General features: G+C 39.7%; 1 protein-coding gene across 1 annotated transcript; it reads left to right on the top strand.

Annotated features, from left to right (window-relative positions):
* The first annotated feature begins 5,210 nt into the window (after positions 1-5,210).
* Positions 5,211-15,509, top strand: LOC141001624 (uncharacterized). The gene is made up of 9 exons (XM_073472761.1): positions 5,211-5,363; positions 5,546-5,632; positions 6,204-6,277; positions 6,722-6,863; positions 10,664-10,863; positions 12,409-12,687; positions 13,480-13,650; positions 13,832-14,080; positions 14,303-15,509. Exons 1-9 carry the CDS (start codon positions 5,302-5,304, stop codon positions 14,338-14,340), a joined length of 1,302 nt encoding a protein of 433 aa, XP_073328862.1. The 5' UTR covers positions 5,211-5,301; the 3' UTR covers positions 14,341-15,509.
* Positions 15,510-16,632: the final 1,123 nt, after the last annotated feature.

Here is a 16,632-nt window from a genome sequence, read left to right as displayed (position 1 = left end):
TTATTTCCGTTTTATATCTCCGTCCTTCATTGTGATTTTTTTTAACAGTAAATCCTCAAATCTGAGCAAATGTTTGGATGTTTCTCTCGATCAATGCTTTTTTTTACAATTAATCACTGTTCCAATATACGCACATATGGATTAGTAACTATAGATGGTAGTCAGTTAAAAAACCTCATCACTTTCCACATGTCAGAAGTCTTATTTCCAATAATATGCGTGAAAAATGTGGACGGCAAAGCTCTGATCACACTTTTGAATGGTGGATTTTGAATTTCAAAGGTTGTAGCAGTGGTCACCTTCATCTTGATCTCTAACATTAATCTTTATGATTGCACAGCAGCATTTATTTCATAAATATTGAGCATTTATTTTGGTGGAGCTGCTGTTTGTTCCTGTGTGTTTATGTTAACTGTCCCAGCAGCCCATCAACACACGAGTCTCTGTTAGAGGACCTTCAGGATTGACACTGGATCACTGTGGATTCATTCATGTTGCGTTCAAAAACTTTGTTTGAAATTATGTGACACAGATACAAAACCTTTGTCATAAAACACACAAAGGAAACTATCAACTATTTAACTATTTTAAGGTAATCAGAGGGTGTTTTCTAGCATGTAGTAAGTACACAAGTAAAAGTACACAAGAACAAACTGAATCTCAATCCGTGAGAGCTCAGACAACAGAAAAACACCCAACAATCAGACATACTCAGCAAAAGTGTCCAAAAGTATGTTTCATTGTGTTTTCTGTCATCACCCGTTACTGGAAAACAGGCAACACATTATTTAGTGAGATAAAAACAGATTGATTTGATGAATTTAGATGAAGTAAAATGTATTTATTTTTTCATACCAGGCCTTTAAGATAGCCTGTTAATATAATAAAACCATGAGGGGAAAAAAATAGGTGCTAAATACAAATTTGCATGTGTCAAAATGGACTGCATTTGTAGTGTTTATGTGCACTAGAGGATATTTCACATTGACTGAAAGGTTTGCAGTCCTCACTTGTGACCTTCTGCAGTTTTATGACAGTTGCCATGAAAATGAAAGATTATTTGAAGGTGCACTATGTAACTTTTTCAGCCTGTCCTCAAAAACGTCGACTTTATCTGTTTCAATTACATGTAAAATTGCCATAAAATTCAATTACTTTTTCAATTACATTCAAGTTCTATGTTAAGTATTTAATTTAATGAAAGTATTTACTTCATGTTGAGTTTATGTGAATAGGTTAACAACTTAGTCTGCTTAAATGAAGTTTTATACATGAAAGTAATTCATATCTAATGTATTACTTTTATGTCTAATACTCGATAAATGGACTTAAAGCACATCTAAAGCTCATGTTAGCTTTTGCAGACTACTATTCCACATGTCAAGAGCTCTATACCTGCTCAGTTAATTGTAGTGAAGACAAAAAGTGAAGTTAGAAAGTCAGTAAAGTAAGAAATAACTTGCTCAGTGTGCTGCTTGAAAAAATAATCTGATTACCAGTTAAATGACTGCTGTGTGTTTGTGTCTGCGGTTCAGTGGCGTCAGTTAATGAAGCACATCATTGAGAGCATGTTTACTTCCATTTCTGGAATGAATTCCTTTGAAAGTCCTCGGTCTTCAGGAGATGAACGAAGGGGTGAGAGATCTTTGTTTTGTGGAAACATCATTCCTTCCGTGATCTGGGAGAAGCTCAGACGAAGAGGTGAGAGACCTTTGTTCCGTGAAAGCACCAACCCATGTATCATCGTGGATGAGCCCGTACGAAGGGGTGAGTGCCCTTCCATCTGTAGAAAAACCAGTCCTTCTACCAACATGAAGGAGTCCAGACGAGGGGGTGAGAACCCTTTGCTCAAAGTTAAAAGGGCAAGGAAGGAAGTTGAAAGACATGAAAGGAGGAGAAGAAAAGAGAGAAAAGGCAGGAGAAAGAAATCCAGAGGAGGAAGAAAAAGGAGAGCGAAAGACAGGAGGAGGAGGAGACGAAATGAGAAAAAATGGAACGGCAGAAGCGGGAAAACTCTTCTCCAGTCCGAGCCTGAACACAACATACACTTTGTCAGTGTTAAGGAGCCGCTGCTGCTCAGGAGGCAAAGGTGATGCGTCCTTAAGAAAGACACTGAACCTAATGGAATGACTGACCATGGAATGTGGTCCTATAAGGAAATACATGACCAACTGTGTGTCAGCACAAAGGCACACAAACCTGTTTCTGATACATGTTAGACCAGAAGAAAGTAAATGAGTCATTTGGGAAGAATCCTGAGTCCCATAAGTATAAATTGTGCACCCATCGGGTCAGGCACAGTCAGATTCTACTTCAAGCTGCACTGCTGTTGATATGTTCCCAGTTGTTAACACTAAACCAAATACAGTCATATCACACATGATAAAGGTTCAAGAATGGAAGGCTGGTTAACCTATGACGTGTAAGATCCCCTGTGAAACCTTGGGACAACCTAAGACAGACACAGCCACAAGTACTTGATTTCAACGCCACTGTGAGCAGGCATAGTGCGCGAGACAACTGCGATGTGTGCTTTTGTACAATGTGCAGAAACACGGGACATGGTCCTCCAGAGCCCTCTGTCCTCTGTCAAATGCTCCCTCCACGGCCCGACTGTGTCTGCAGTCGACACCCTGCCTCGCACTCCTCCATCATAGAGCTGTTTGCCACAACCTGTTCTCGGCCTCCTTGGGTGCCTCCATTTACAGCCACAGAAGCTGGTGTCCTCTGAGCCTGCTAACACGTGTAATATACATGCATATGATGTATTGCTCCATTGTCCACTGCCATGCTGTCAAGGCACTCCTGACCTCTGACACAAAGATTACCAAACAAGCGCTACAGCTCTTGAAAAGTTCTTTCACCTCCTGATTATATCTTCAGTCGGGGTCAGTAGCTCTCCTTCCCTGCTTCACAAACTCTGGAAAAACCTCTTTAAGCTCCTCCCACACTGTCCTCACCCCCACTCAAGTCCTTCTGGTCTGCTGATCCATGTCTGTCAATAGTTCTCGTCCTCTGCTGAGATCAGTCTTGAATAAGTCCTGCCGCTTGGTCCTCAGGCCTCTAACTGACTGTGGCCTCCTTGAAGTCCTCCTGACCCCGGAAAAACGCTGAAGTTCTTGCCTGCTGACTGCAAATACCAAAAACAGGTATTTGGGCCTTTCATGACTTTATTTGATAGGACAGCTGAGCAATGTCAGGAAGCGGGATGACAGGGAGGGGGGATGACATGCAGCAAATGGGCAGAGGTTAGACTCAAACCCTGGGCCACTGCAGCGAGGACGCAGCCTCGCTACTGTGGCACCCTGTGTTATTTGCATTTTTAAAGTTGCATTAGGATTAGCCTACCGGAGAAAAAGGCCTTACATCCAACTGTATTTTTTCCCACTTAGTTTTTATCAAGTCATTACTAAGGGACTAAATAGCCTCGTGTTAAAGCATAAGTCCACTCAATATATACATAAAGATCAGTGTACTCGTCATGAGGAGTAGCGGCACTGAATGCAGCATTCAATGAAAAATGATGTCATCAAGGTTACAAACTGCAGGTATGGAATTTGAAAGACATCTGCCTGAGGAAAAAAGGCAGGGAGGGTCAAATGACAGACACTACAGACACTATTGAGTTACATTATGGGAAGTTTAGGATCCAGTGTATTTTCAATTTGACCTAAAGGCCACTGTGGACTAAAAATCAGGTTGATTTGATTTTGACCGTTCATTTTGAATCTGTCTTTCGCAAGTCTCTCAACTCTTTGGAAATGCATTACATTGGTGGAATGACCCTTTAATTGTTGAACAAATCAATTTTTTTATTTGGCTGCTGTGGCTGACAGAAATGATCCCTTCCCATTGTACACAGTGTTGCACACTCCAATAACACTTGGACAAACTGGAAAGTAAAACTTCCCTTTTTACAAATCACATGCCTTCCTCATTAATTACTTCCAGCTTTCTCTTCGTCACGTGACAGGAATCATCCTCTCTGAAATTGCAAAGACATCCACTGCTGACTTGATAGCAACCCAAAGGGCATTCTGGTTGCTGTCTATTAAAACTTATAGATGGATCTTGAACATGAGACAAGAGTTAAGGTCATTCGTGTAACATTATTTTTTTTAACCATTGAGTGTAAAGTGTAAGTGAGGAGCAGTAGAAAGCATCCTGACTGGAAACATCACAAACTGGCATGGTTTGTACAAGGCCCAGGACAGGTGATTAAAACCGCCCAGAACATCACTGGTACCCATCTACAGAGCGGTGAATTGAGATGTTTGCACAGAGTCTGCTGCTGGCAAAACATACAGAATGATCTGCTGCTGTACCACCAGACTATGGAGCAGCTTCTTTCCCCAGGCTGTGAGACTCCTGAACTCATCCTCAACAACAACAGTCAATATTCCATAAAATAGATGTAGCAGGACTCAAGGACGCTGACATTACTTTGTTTTTTTAAACCCTTGTTTAAAAAATGACAATAAATTTACCTTGTACCTTGTAAAGATCCAGCAAGATTACCCTGCTTGCCTCACATGAGAATTGCATGTGCTTATTGTGCTGGACTTGATTTATTTCGATTGCTATATGCAGTATATATATATATATATATAAAGCTGCATCTAGCTGCATCTAGCTGCTCCACATCTGCAGGAGGCTGATTCCCATAAGTACCAAAGTATTGCACTTTCTTCCACAGCTGGAATCAAACGTAGGATGTTGTAATCATGGTATGTGCCTTCAGCCACCGGCTCCCCAGTGCCCAGTGCTTCTCAGACTAATCATAAACCATGACCAAAACCTTACCCAAACCTTAGCCAAACTAAATAAGAGACAGGACCTACAAAAAGACAATGAAACAAAAGTTTGAAAGTCAGGTCTGAGCTAACTTTGCATCGATCAACACATGAAGTAAGGTCAGCACTCCATAACTGTTCTGTCGTTAATATAGTGGTGCCGAAGAGCTTCTCATTTCTACCACAAACAATATTTCATTCTTCCTAGCTGTTGTGAAGTGGCTGTAAAAATCTCATAGACACATGTTTAGAAATCTTTAAAGGCATGATCAGTTTTATTCCATTTTATTTCACCACCACCGCTGTGGTCCAGCAGGGGGCGGTATTACAACTGTAGACTGGCTGGTCGACAGCCAGAAGAAGAACTCCGCCTCCTTCTCCTGCTGCCTCTCCACTGCACGCAGAGTTGTAGTAGTGGACTACTGTTGGAGTAACAACAGGAAACATTTTCTTCTTTCCCTGGGACTAAAAACTGACGTTTACTTGGGGCAAGTTACGTGCAGATAAAATGTCGTCCTGGGTGAAATCATCTGCAGGAGCCCGGCGACCAGCTGCTAACCCAAACGGAAGGTAAGCCGTATGGTTTCATGTAGCAAGTTTAGCATTAGCAGCTAATATGCTAGCAGCCTTAGCAAAATACAAAGCAGTGTGGGCTCTACCGACTGAATACCCCACCCCTTCCAGCTGTTAACGTTAGTAACGTTTGTTTATTTGTCAACACATACTAAAAAACTCATTTTTGTGTTGGGCAGTACTCAACAGCTGCGTCTGTTTCGGAGAGCAGCGCCCTATCCCACCAGAGAGGACAGGACCGAAGAGCTGAAGGATGCCCTGGATAGGTAACAGCTTTATGCTGACATAGAGTCATACAGCCTGTCATGAGACGGATGCAGACTGCCCCTTCAACTGATAATAAGCAATGCATGTCTGGAACTGTTGCCACCCCACTCTGCATGTGAATGGGTTTTTGTTTATATGGCACAAAGCATATATCTGTTGCTTAACTACAGTCTTACAGCCATAATACACTGACACAAGTGATATTTCGGTGTGTGTCACAGTGCTTGTTGCAACAGTTAGTTGACAGGTGACAATTCTGCCTCTTTGCCCAAATATTTCAGCAATTCACAGCTGAATGTTTTAGCACCACAGATGGTCAGTGATTGTTTGACCAAATAATAAGCACTGTGGCACATTCATCTCTGAGACCCAGGTTCTTTGCAGCGTACTTGACTGTGGGAGTTGTAAAGGATATGCCAACTGTTTGGATATGAATCTCTCAGTCTTTATATCTTCAATCATTACAAGTCATCACGTGCTGTATAATTACCCAGTGAACAGTAGGCCTAATATTGCCGTCATTAAAGTGTAACATTAAAATAATATTCCTTTTCACCGCTTTTCTTTCAGTTATGAAGAACTAGAGCAAATGAAAAACTATCCAGGAAGTGTGAAGTATGAGGGGTACAAACATCAGCCCAATGGTGAGACTTTTTCTTTATATTATCACTGGAAGCACAATAATTGGTTTGAACCACTCAATGTTTTGTGTGCTTTTTGTTAAAAAGAGGTGCTCAGAAACTGTGCACACAGACACACCATTTTATTTTTATTCCTTGTAAAAATTCAACAACTTTGTTTTTGTGTCACTGCGTATTAAATGAGGTGAAATTGTGTTTCTTTAAAATCTGATATCCCATTGGTTGACGCTTTTAAATACCTCCTATGTTATAGTATGATACCCACGGTATGCATTAACCCTAAAAAGCTGCTTCATCGGCATTGCTTACAGCTGATGGCAAAATAGCTATATCATTTGGTCTTATTTCCCTGCCTGCAAATTTCTGTCTCTCGCTTATCCTCCTCTCTGTCTCCCATTACTTCCTTTTCCTTCCCTCCCAACATCTTCACCATAATCCAACCGCCAGTCAAGCCAGCCAAGCCAGTCAAGCCAGAGGGCAGCACTCCAGCAGACAGACGTAAAGCCCTGTATCAGAAGTTCTACAGACAGGTGCAAGAAGAGAGGAAGCCGCCCGACTGTGTGGTCCTCTCTGTCGCCAGCCAGTGCCTGTGAGTACTTACAACAATAGTCCAGACCAATAGCAGTTTAAGCAGACTTCTGGGCGGCTTATACACGCAGGACTTTATTGTTTATACTTGGCTGCCAGTCATTGATACAACACTGATCGATCTCATTTAATTGTCCATGTTTATGTCAGCAGCACATCCTCATTTTGACTTGGCTGGAATGACACTGATCCTCTGGTTTAACTATATGCTTTAGTTGCTGCTATATGCAAGTGCTTGTTGTCTGGGAGAGAACGCATCTCACATCATTTAACAACACAATGATAATGATACAGATTACAGAACACAACACAACGGTCACTTACAGATTACATGTAGTTTGGAATTCTTCTTCTTAGAAGATGGGAAGTCACTTCACCGACAGTGATGTAACTTTCCGTCTTTTAAGCACTGAACACTTTTTAACATGGAAATGAGCAAAAAAGCTTGGTCACTAGATTTGTATACAGTTTATAAAGGAATATTTTTTGCATCACAATTTTCATTTTCAGGTCAAAAATCTGTACGAAGTCTGTACCAAACAAAAGTTGTTTCTTTTTTACTCATGGGAACAAGATTTGTGGGCCAGGACGTCTCTGCAGCACTACAGTACTTCGTCACACATTTCACCTTTGTCAAAACATTGCAGCTTTTCTGATTTGAATATTGCTCTCAGCCATATTGAGGTTTTTTGATTAATTGTGCAGTCCTATATTGAACTTTTGAATGATCGAATCAGTTAACTCTGTGTGTATGCGTATTTGACAGCAGCACTCCCAGTGGCTCTTAGGAGTGCAGTACGCTACAGTGAGGTGGTAAACCATCATCATGCACCATATTACTCCAAGAAATGAAGGCTCAGGTTATCCTTTCATAACCCAGCGTGTTTTAGACTGTTGTGTTGAATGATAATGCCTGTCCAGTTAATTTGATTATTGATCAGTTACAGACTGGGCCCTGTTTCTCTCCTCCTGACAGCAATATTTCTGACTCATGTCTTTGAGATGTTTGCGACAACACAAAGTTTTTTCATAACACATCTTGCTATGCTCTTTGTATCCTTGGGAACCTATTTTTCAGTTGAAGAAAGGTGACTGATAAATAGCTGTTTGACAAAGACAAGATCCAAATTTCATCCACTTTATTTGATATTCAGTTTTATTACTGTACCGGATTTGTGTGGAAAGGCACGTTTCATGCCCGCACATAAAGAAAGTAAGAGCTATACCTTGACTTTGCAGCCCTCTCTCATTAATAAAAATGCAGTGTGTAACATTAATCACATCTTCAGGCAAATCCAAATGAATACATATTAAGAATATGCCATCCAGTCTACCAATAAACCTTTGAAATACAAACTGATTTGTTTCCAGCAACACACCTTTCCACCAAAGCTATAGAGCTGTTGAATACAGTCTGATCCAAATGCAATTAAGTAACATTTCTTTTCCATGCACAGCACATATCAGATACGTCTTTGATCACACATTCTCTTAAAGCAACTTTATTTCATAAAAGGCTTCTATTGTTACATACCAGTGACCTGCTACACACATACAAGCCAAATCTTTTTTTTTCAGAAGAAGTGCATAAAACATTTATACTAACTACACAGTGCAACATCAAAAAAATTATTAATGCACAAGATATACATACACAAAAGGCAACTATGAAGTTGTACCAAATATGGCAGCTGTGTCTGCATTTCTGTTACTATGACAGTAATAATAATAGTACTTTTAGCTAACAGGCTAGCAGACTACCCTTTAAAGTACTTAAAGTGCTAAACTGATACACTTCTAATTATGTCTACAATGTGACAAATCATATCAGCAGTCTATCCAGCATTTATTCCCTAAACCACAAAATGGATTCAGTTTGTCAGTACCGTAGCACACTTAACAACTGCTGACAACAAAAGTCATAAATTACATGTTAGTCAATAAGATATACTCATTGGGATTTTAAAGAGAGATGTTGGCTATAAATTTGACAGTATATGTGTAACTATTAAGTAATTTGACATGTTTTTCTTTGTTTTTATTTTTAAAAAAAGGGCTTATTGTTACAAATTTGTTTCAAGCTTTTGGTTTTGATCAAAGTTTGGAAGTAGGACAGTATTACTACAGTATGGATATCACTTGCAACTATACTTGCTTACTTTGACCACTGCATACAGACAAACTGCTAACTGTGCTAGTGACAAGCAGATCCTAGCAGTTTGTAGCCATATTTGCCTTTTTGTTCCCTCAATTTTTCTCAAACTGCTTTTTCTACTTTTGTGTCCGTGGACGACATCCATCCAAACGCCACGATTCAACAGAGTGGTCACCAACTGCACTACATTTTTGGTTTTTTACCTTTGACAGAAGGACTGCAGTTCTTTGCAGATTCAAAACATCCATCTGAATAAGGTCCTCTGATTTACCTGATTTTTTACCTAAACACATACTACTATAACACTAAATACATCAATGAGAAATCCAAAAACTTGTGCGATGCAAAGCGTTATAAAATAAAACACTTGGTCCTGTCTAATTAAGAGACACATTACACTCGTTTTTGGGTTCATAATTTTATTTTGGGTTACTTCTAGAATAGGTTTACATGCTTTAATGCCCAAAAAACACATCCGGTTTCTCATACTGTCCAGTGCTGCAGCCTGTATTCCCCTCTGGCCCCCCTCCCGAAAAGCCCAGTCTGCTCCGATTGGTCATTTCTGTCATGTCTTTAGCTTCCAGTTAGCTTCATTTCTACCATTAACTATCTGCTGGGTGCTAATCAAAGTTACACACAGTTGCTAAGCAAAATAATTCCTGAAGTTTGACCATGTCTTTTTCACACATACATAGCTATATGGTGAAGATCCTGGAGCGAAACGGGCTTCGCATAGTAACAAAGCTAATGCTTGTTATTTACAAACACAAAAAGGAGCACGAAAAAAACAGTTCAAACCGGCATCAAACGTACTACTCGTTATTTAGTTGGCTTAGCATTCACACAGTTTCTCCTGACTGTAGTAGCCACAGTAGCCGAGCAACCTGCTAAGGCATGATGCGACAGGCTGAGCTACAAAATTAAAAATAAAACATAAAAATGGCAAAACTTGCAGCTTCCAAGTTTGAAGTTAGGTCAGACACAGCTGGTATCGACTGATTCTTGAGCTTGTACAATTACAGTTAAACACACATAGTTCAATAGTTTTCCAGTCATTGTGGTGACATTTCAGTCACATTTTCACCTAGATGAAGACGTTTGTGTTGATTCTTGCAGCCAACAACAGATCATCTCCCGTGTTTAGCGCTTAGCTTAGCTCATCTTGTTATAAATATCCTGTAGTTTCACACTTACAAATGTTAAAACGCTGTGGCTCCTTGTTAAAAACGTGCTCATCTGTGCAGCCAACAAAAGAGCATCTGTGCTTAATTCATTCTTACAAGCTGCTAAGCACAAATGTGACGTGTGACATGTAGTGTAATGTTATAAAGTCATGCAATTAAACAAGGCTTTACTGACAAGGCTTTTTAACTTTCAAGCACACTTACATGCACACAAACCCATATAACACAATGAAGGAATGGAAAACAAAATGAAAAGGCATCACATGTCTCCTTTAAAGATCCACACATACAGAATTCACTACACAAAAGGAATGATGACTTACAGTTAAGTTTTGTTGGTAAAGCACACTTTAAATCGTGAAATGACACTATGAGAGATATAATTTAGGTTTCTCTATATGCCAGTGGAGTCACTTAATATAAACATGTCAAGTTAACGAAGTGTTTCTCTTCCTCTCAAAGGGATTACCCCAAATCGCTAAGCCAGTGCTTGCAGGAGCGTGGCCTCTCAGTGGAAATGCTCTACCTTCAGGCGGAATCGGGCCTGACCCGGGCCCTGCAGGATGTCCGAGCAGACGGCTCCCCGTTATGTATTCTGGTGGAGCAGACAAACATAGCTCTGTCCTCCTGCACTGTTATCATATTCTCAGAATCCCTCAAAAGTAAGTCCCTACCCATCATTCCTTCAAGATTAGCCAAACAGCCTCAGTTACAACCCTCCATCCCTTCTCAACTAATGCTCTAATTCACGTTCTACCAAAATCAGAAATATAGAAAAAACTCCCATTAAACAAACACCAACATACAGAGTCCTTAATCTACAGTTCCTCACCCCACTGCTGTACCATGTATTTAGTTGTATATATATTATTATATATCTATAAAAATCTCCAAAAAAGTCCCATCAAATCTACACAATCAAATCTTCACATATATTCCCCCAGTGTATACGCTAATGGCACTCTGTGGCACTAAAACACACTGGTACACACACATAAAATTACATACTGTAAAATTACAAACTGAATGAAGCCCAAAGTATAAAAGTATTTATGTAAAAGGGATAGTTCCACATTTTGGTTTGGTTTTCTTGCCAAAAGTTAGCTGAGAAGATCAATGTCACTCTCATATCTGTCTGATAAATGAAAACTATCAGCACCATAAAATGTCACTTACTAGCACATTATATCTTATTTGTTTAATCTGTAGCAAAACCTCAGAACAGCCAGAATGCAGTGTAAAAACGTTTCAATGTGTGGGACTATTCTTGTCCTCACTGTGAGGTTGCTCAACAACCAGCAAAGACTCCAATAACTTACTTCACCCCGGCAAATTCTTCTATCTTTGGACAAAGCCAGACTAGCTGTTTCCAGTGTCCGTGCTAAGCTAAGTTAACCAACTGCTTCCTGTAGCTTCATATTGCCCGACAGACACAAGAGTGATCTTGATCTTGACTGTGACAGACAGACAGGTGTATTTCCCAAAATGTGAATTATTCCTTAAAAGAAAACAATCATTTACCATAACTTCTGCTTAAGTCATGACACAACCTCTGTGATTTAGATTCCCCACAAAAACTGATATTTTTTAAATAGCATACAACGCACAAAAAATCTGCATAATACAAATAACAAAAATGCATTATATAAAACAAGAGCATCGCTACTCTGCAAAGTGATCGTTCTCAGAATGTGAAACTTTCCATTGCTCACAAAAAACCCCAACCATTTTCTAGTCTGGTCTACACAACCACAATAAAATCAATTCAATAAAATCAATGTTATATGTGTCCTTAAAGTAAATATAAAACAGGAATGACTTAAATACACAATTCATTTAAACTTTATTCATTGTGTATGAATGCACATAAAATTCAGAGCTTGATAAGCAGTTACTGTATGTGCAGTAACGTTATGCAATAAAAAATAAGATTACTGATTAAATGCACTTCTTAACACAAACTGCAAGAAACCACCACCCCCTTTCAAAAGCATTTCCTTCCAAAATACCAATGCATCAGCTCAATATGCCGACTGAAGGCGTCTCAAAAAAACAACATTGATTTCAGTATGACCTGAATGACGTGTAAGAACCCTGTTGAATTTTAGTGCAATTTCCACGTTTTTTTTTGTCTTTTCTTGTTTCACTTCTTTCTTCCCCTTCAGTCCCCTGACACGTCACCATTAACATTCCCATTTCCCTCCCAGTCCATCGCAACATGCCCAAAGACCAGGCCATGGATTTTGTTGTAGCTGAGTACAGTCGGAGCCTCGCCAAAGAGCGTCCGCCAAGGGATCCCGCAGACCTCGCAGCACAGGCGTCACAGCTGCTGGATGACTTCCTGGACCGAGAAAAGATCGAGCGCCACGCTGTTCCCTCTGAAACCCGTCCGCTCCTCATGCTGTTAGCTGACGGGGTGCACCTCTACCCAGAGGAACTGCAAACCGTAGCAGAGTATGTCCGTTCTCGGCAGCAGCACGTGCAAGGTGGGAAACTGGTTGAACTGTTGTACCTAGAGCTGGGACCGCTGCTACACTAATATTACTGATTTCTCCTTAAGGCAAGATGAGTAGGATCTGTCGGTAATAATTTGTAAATACAGCATTCAATGTTGACCACTCCTCCATTTAAGTAGCTTCCTCTTGTATGTGTGCTTATGATGACACCTTCCCACCCTCAAGCACTGCATTCTGTTATTGGCTGGGGGATTCACACTAGGGCATGGTTACCCAACCCAAACCCCTCACATCCTGATGGGTGCTGACATCATAATAGTGACGGGGGCTCAGTCACAGCAATTGACGTAGTGCTTTAAAGTTATTTTACGGAGGGTATTTGTCATTTTCCAGGCGGCAAACATTGGAACTCAGGTGACAAACTAAGTGCTTTCAAACACTGTTGGGATCAAGTTGGGTTGAGACGCAATATACAGAATGCAGGTTGAGTTTAGGTCCGGCTGGTTACTACTCTGTCTGACTCGGTCAGGGTTGGGCAGAAAATGTGGCCCGAATTGCACTCTAATATACACCATTGCCCAGAGCGTCCTGTTACTAATACTAAGAAAGTTAGAAAATACAAGCAGATGGCGGGGTCGGCCACATAGTTCGGATCGCGTTGTAAGTGATGATTTAGAGAGATTATTTTTGTATGATTATATACATTGCTCTCTAGAAAAAAATCCTGCTCATTCTGTCTGTAACTTCTTATTTGATCTTTCTTCCTCTTTGGGCCATACCTTTTCTAACTGTTGTGGTTCTTTAATCTTTCTTTCTCTGCAGCCTCCAACACTGAGGGGGAGAGGGGTATAATGCTACCTCCAGGTCTGGGGAAACCGCCTCCTCTGCTCCCTACTCCACCTGGGCCCCCTCAGCCCCAGTCTGCAGACAGAGAAGATGGGCCAATGATAGACCTCCCCCCACCTACACGCCCTCCTCTCTTGCCTTCACCAGGTTAGACTACAGTTTGACCACGTACTGAAAACATCTTTTAAACTTTTAAAAAGTTTAAAATGTGTGGGAACTATTTACCTGACAACCATATGTGAATTGCGTTTTCATGCACCTGTGTCAGAGGCCTCTAAATTAATTATGCTTAGTCCTGTGATCACAAGTCTTCCATCTCTCCTTTTAGGCTCTTATCCCAAAACTAAACCTCCTCCGCTGCTGTCCTTGCATCGACCTCCCGGTCCGTCATTGGGGGCTCCAGCTTCACGAGGCCTCTTGTCCTCACACATGCCCTACGGTGTCCCCACTTTGCCTCGCGGACCGCTACTTCATCACGGTCCTCCATACCACCCAGGGCCCAGGGGCCTTCTCGGGGGTAGAGGAGCTATCCTGCCATCTCTAAAGAGTTCCCGTCCTCCACTTCTCTCTGCTCCAGGTGGGTTGCTTCTACATCTTTTCCCCCTCATTTCAATTTTTCTTGGTCCTTTTTATGAGATGCATATAGGTTCAGGGTGATTTTAGGATTGCAATCCAGCATTTATATAAAATTACTGTACTGTACTACTAAAACAAAATGCTGATTATAAACAGACAATAAACTTAGTTTTGAACCTTATTGTGTAATGTCTGTTTTTTTTCCCTTTCTCCCTCTCATTAGGTGCCCCTCTTCCACGACCAGGCGGCCCCCGACACTGAGAAAAGACACACAAACACACTGACACACTGTATTAGATGCAGGCTACAAGTGCCAGCAGTTTTTTGTTGAAGTTTTCTCATAACAAAAGACTCCTGGAAACTGTGTAGGATGCTTGTTCTGACCTTTTTAAAAATACACTAGTACACCACATTCAGGTAGATGAAAAAGACGGTGGTTAATGTTTGAAAGTATCATCTTTTTGTGAATGGATTGATGGAGGATGGCATGGACTATTCTATTGACTGATCTTTTTTCCCCCTAACATCCCTCAATCATTGTTTCCTTGTTTCTCTTACTGAATCTCTCACCCACAGTCATCCTGGTAAAAAATGATGTTCTGTACTTACAGATTGCGTTTTCTCAACTCCACATTGTTTATGTAGGTTACAGTGACAAACTGGATAAATCTTTGACTACCCAACGGCATGCAAACATAAATCTGATCACCAGTGGACATCAGGTTCATGTTTAGAGCAGCAACAGGCAAAGTATTGGTGTTCATACGGTGGTAATAGGACTTTTTTATTTTTCTGTATATAGTGAATATATCAAGTAATCTACCTGCTGTGTATGTGTTTCAAGATGGTGCTCAAGGAGTGGTCAGAGAATCAACAACCAATTGAAAGTTTGTTTATACAAGCTCTATTCTTGGCTTAAGTTGTATTTTTATTTATATATAATTTTATTTTTGACACAAGTAGATGTGATCAGTCTGAAGGAGTTTGTATATTGGTTTTCATTCTGAAGTTGCATGTACTATATTTGGCACCTTTTTTTTTTTTTAACAACAAATCCTTTTGAGTTTATGACATCCATGTGTTGTCTTTATAACCATGCTTCCTTTGTGTAAGTGAGAGTAATTATACATGACTAAACTGAACTAAAAATACCAACCTCTACCCTGGCATTAAAAGTATGGTCTCCCCAAAAAACATCAGCTTTGTTTTGTCATCAAGAATACAAAAACGGATATTTGTATGTTACATCAAAGCACAAGAGGCAGCTTGTTTATAATGTTTGCCATGATGACCTATAGGAATCTGAACTTGATGATGTATTCTTTTCTTTGTCAATAATTTAATCAAAATCCAAGTGAACAAATATTGGATTTTATTCACAGAAGAGTGTCTGTTTTTTAAAACCGTCTAAATAAACATCTTTTTTGTTATTGTTTTATTGCATTTTTTCTATAAACATTGTCACATTGTGGTAAACAAAAAAATGACTGCTATATACAATAAATTAATGAATAAATAAGACAAATGTATTTTACTATATTAATATTTACCATAGTTCAACTGGGTTTACAAGCAACATCTTAATCCTCAGACATATCAGATGTTTATGTGAGTATTATGTACATAGAGTTTGCTTTACCTCAAGATTTGTCCACATGTACGATGTACATAGTAGGTTCCTCACTTCACCACGTGTTTTCAGTCCTGTCCTCAAGCTTAAAAGCTAACTGCTAATTGTTTGTTTTTAAGTTGCAATTGATGATAATACTACTTTGTAAATTGTTAATAAATATTGTAAATATTGTGTAGTTCATCTATACACATTATTTGGAACTGCATAAAGCTGATGTTTATGAACCTTTACAATTATTTTATGTTTTTTTAAGCATCTGGTTCTTTGTCAATAGTGAATGAACTATTAATTAAAGTTTAACTAACTATAAATTCATCATTTATTTGTTATGGTTGCTATAAAGTGTAACTGAAGGCATTGTGATACTAGCTTAGGGAGACTTGAATATGAGTGAATAGGTATCTTGGGTTTGCACATATGAACACTGGTTTTCCACATTCTCTGCAAAACTCCTCGAGCTCCATCAAAGTGTACAGGAACTGTGAGCAAACAGCTTCTTTCTTCACTCTCTGGAGCATCGTCTGATGTTTCCCATCGAAATGATAGCGACAGGCCTACAACAAAAATGCAGTTACCTTGACTGAAATTATGGATTTCTCTGGGTTTGAACATTGTTGAAAAGATTCGGGATAATGTAAGTACACCGCTCAATATAATATATAACAAAGGTCAACTCGTTTTTAGACATTTTAATGCAAAAATGTTACATATTTATTGACAGCGTGGCTGGTAGAAACCTATTGTAGCAGGAAATACCACAAAGGATATTAAGTACTTTGCCATGTGTTTGCATAGGGATTAATAGTTTTAATGAGCCACATCTAAGCCATCACCCCCACAAACAATAGCATCACATATAAAACATACTTTATTATTTGCTTATGAAAGAGCATCTTTTCATTATTATACCAATGTGTAGG

Source organism: Pagrus major, chromosome 8, assembly GCF_040436345.1.
Source record: "Pagrus major chromosome 8, Pma_NU_1.0".
Taxonomy (NCBI): Eukaryota; Metazoa; Chordata; class Actinopteri; order Spariformes; family Sparidae; genus Pagrus; species Pagrus major.
The sequence above is the reverse complement of the archived record's forward strand: the minus strand, read 5'-3'. Positions and strand labels throughout refer to the sequence as shown.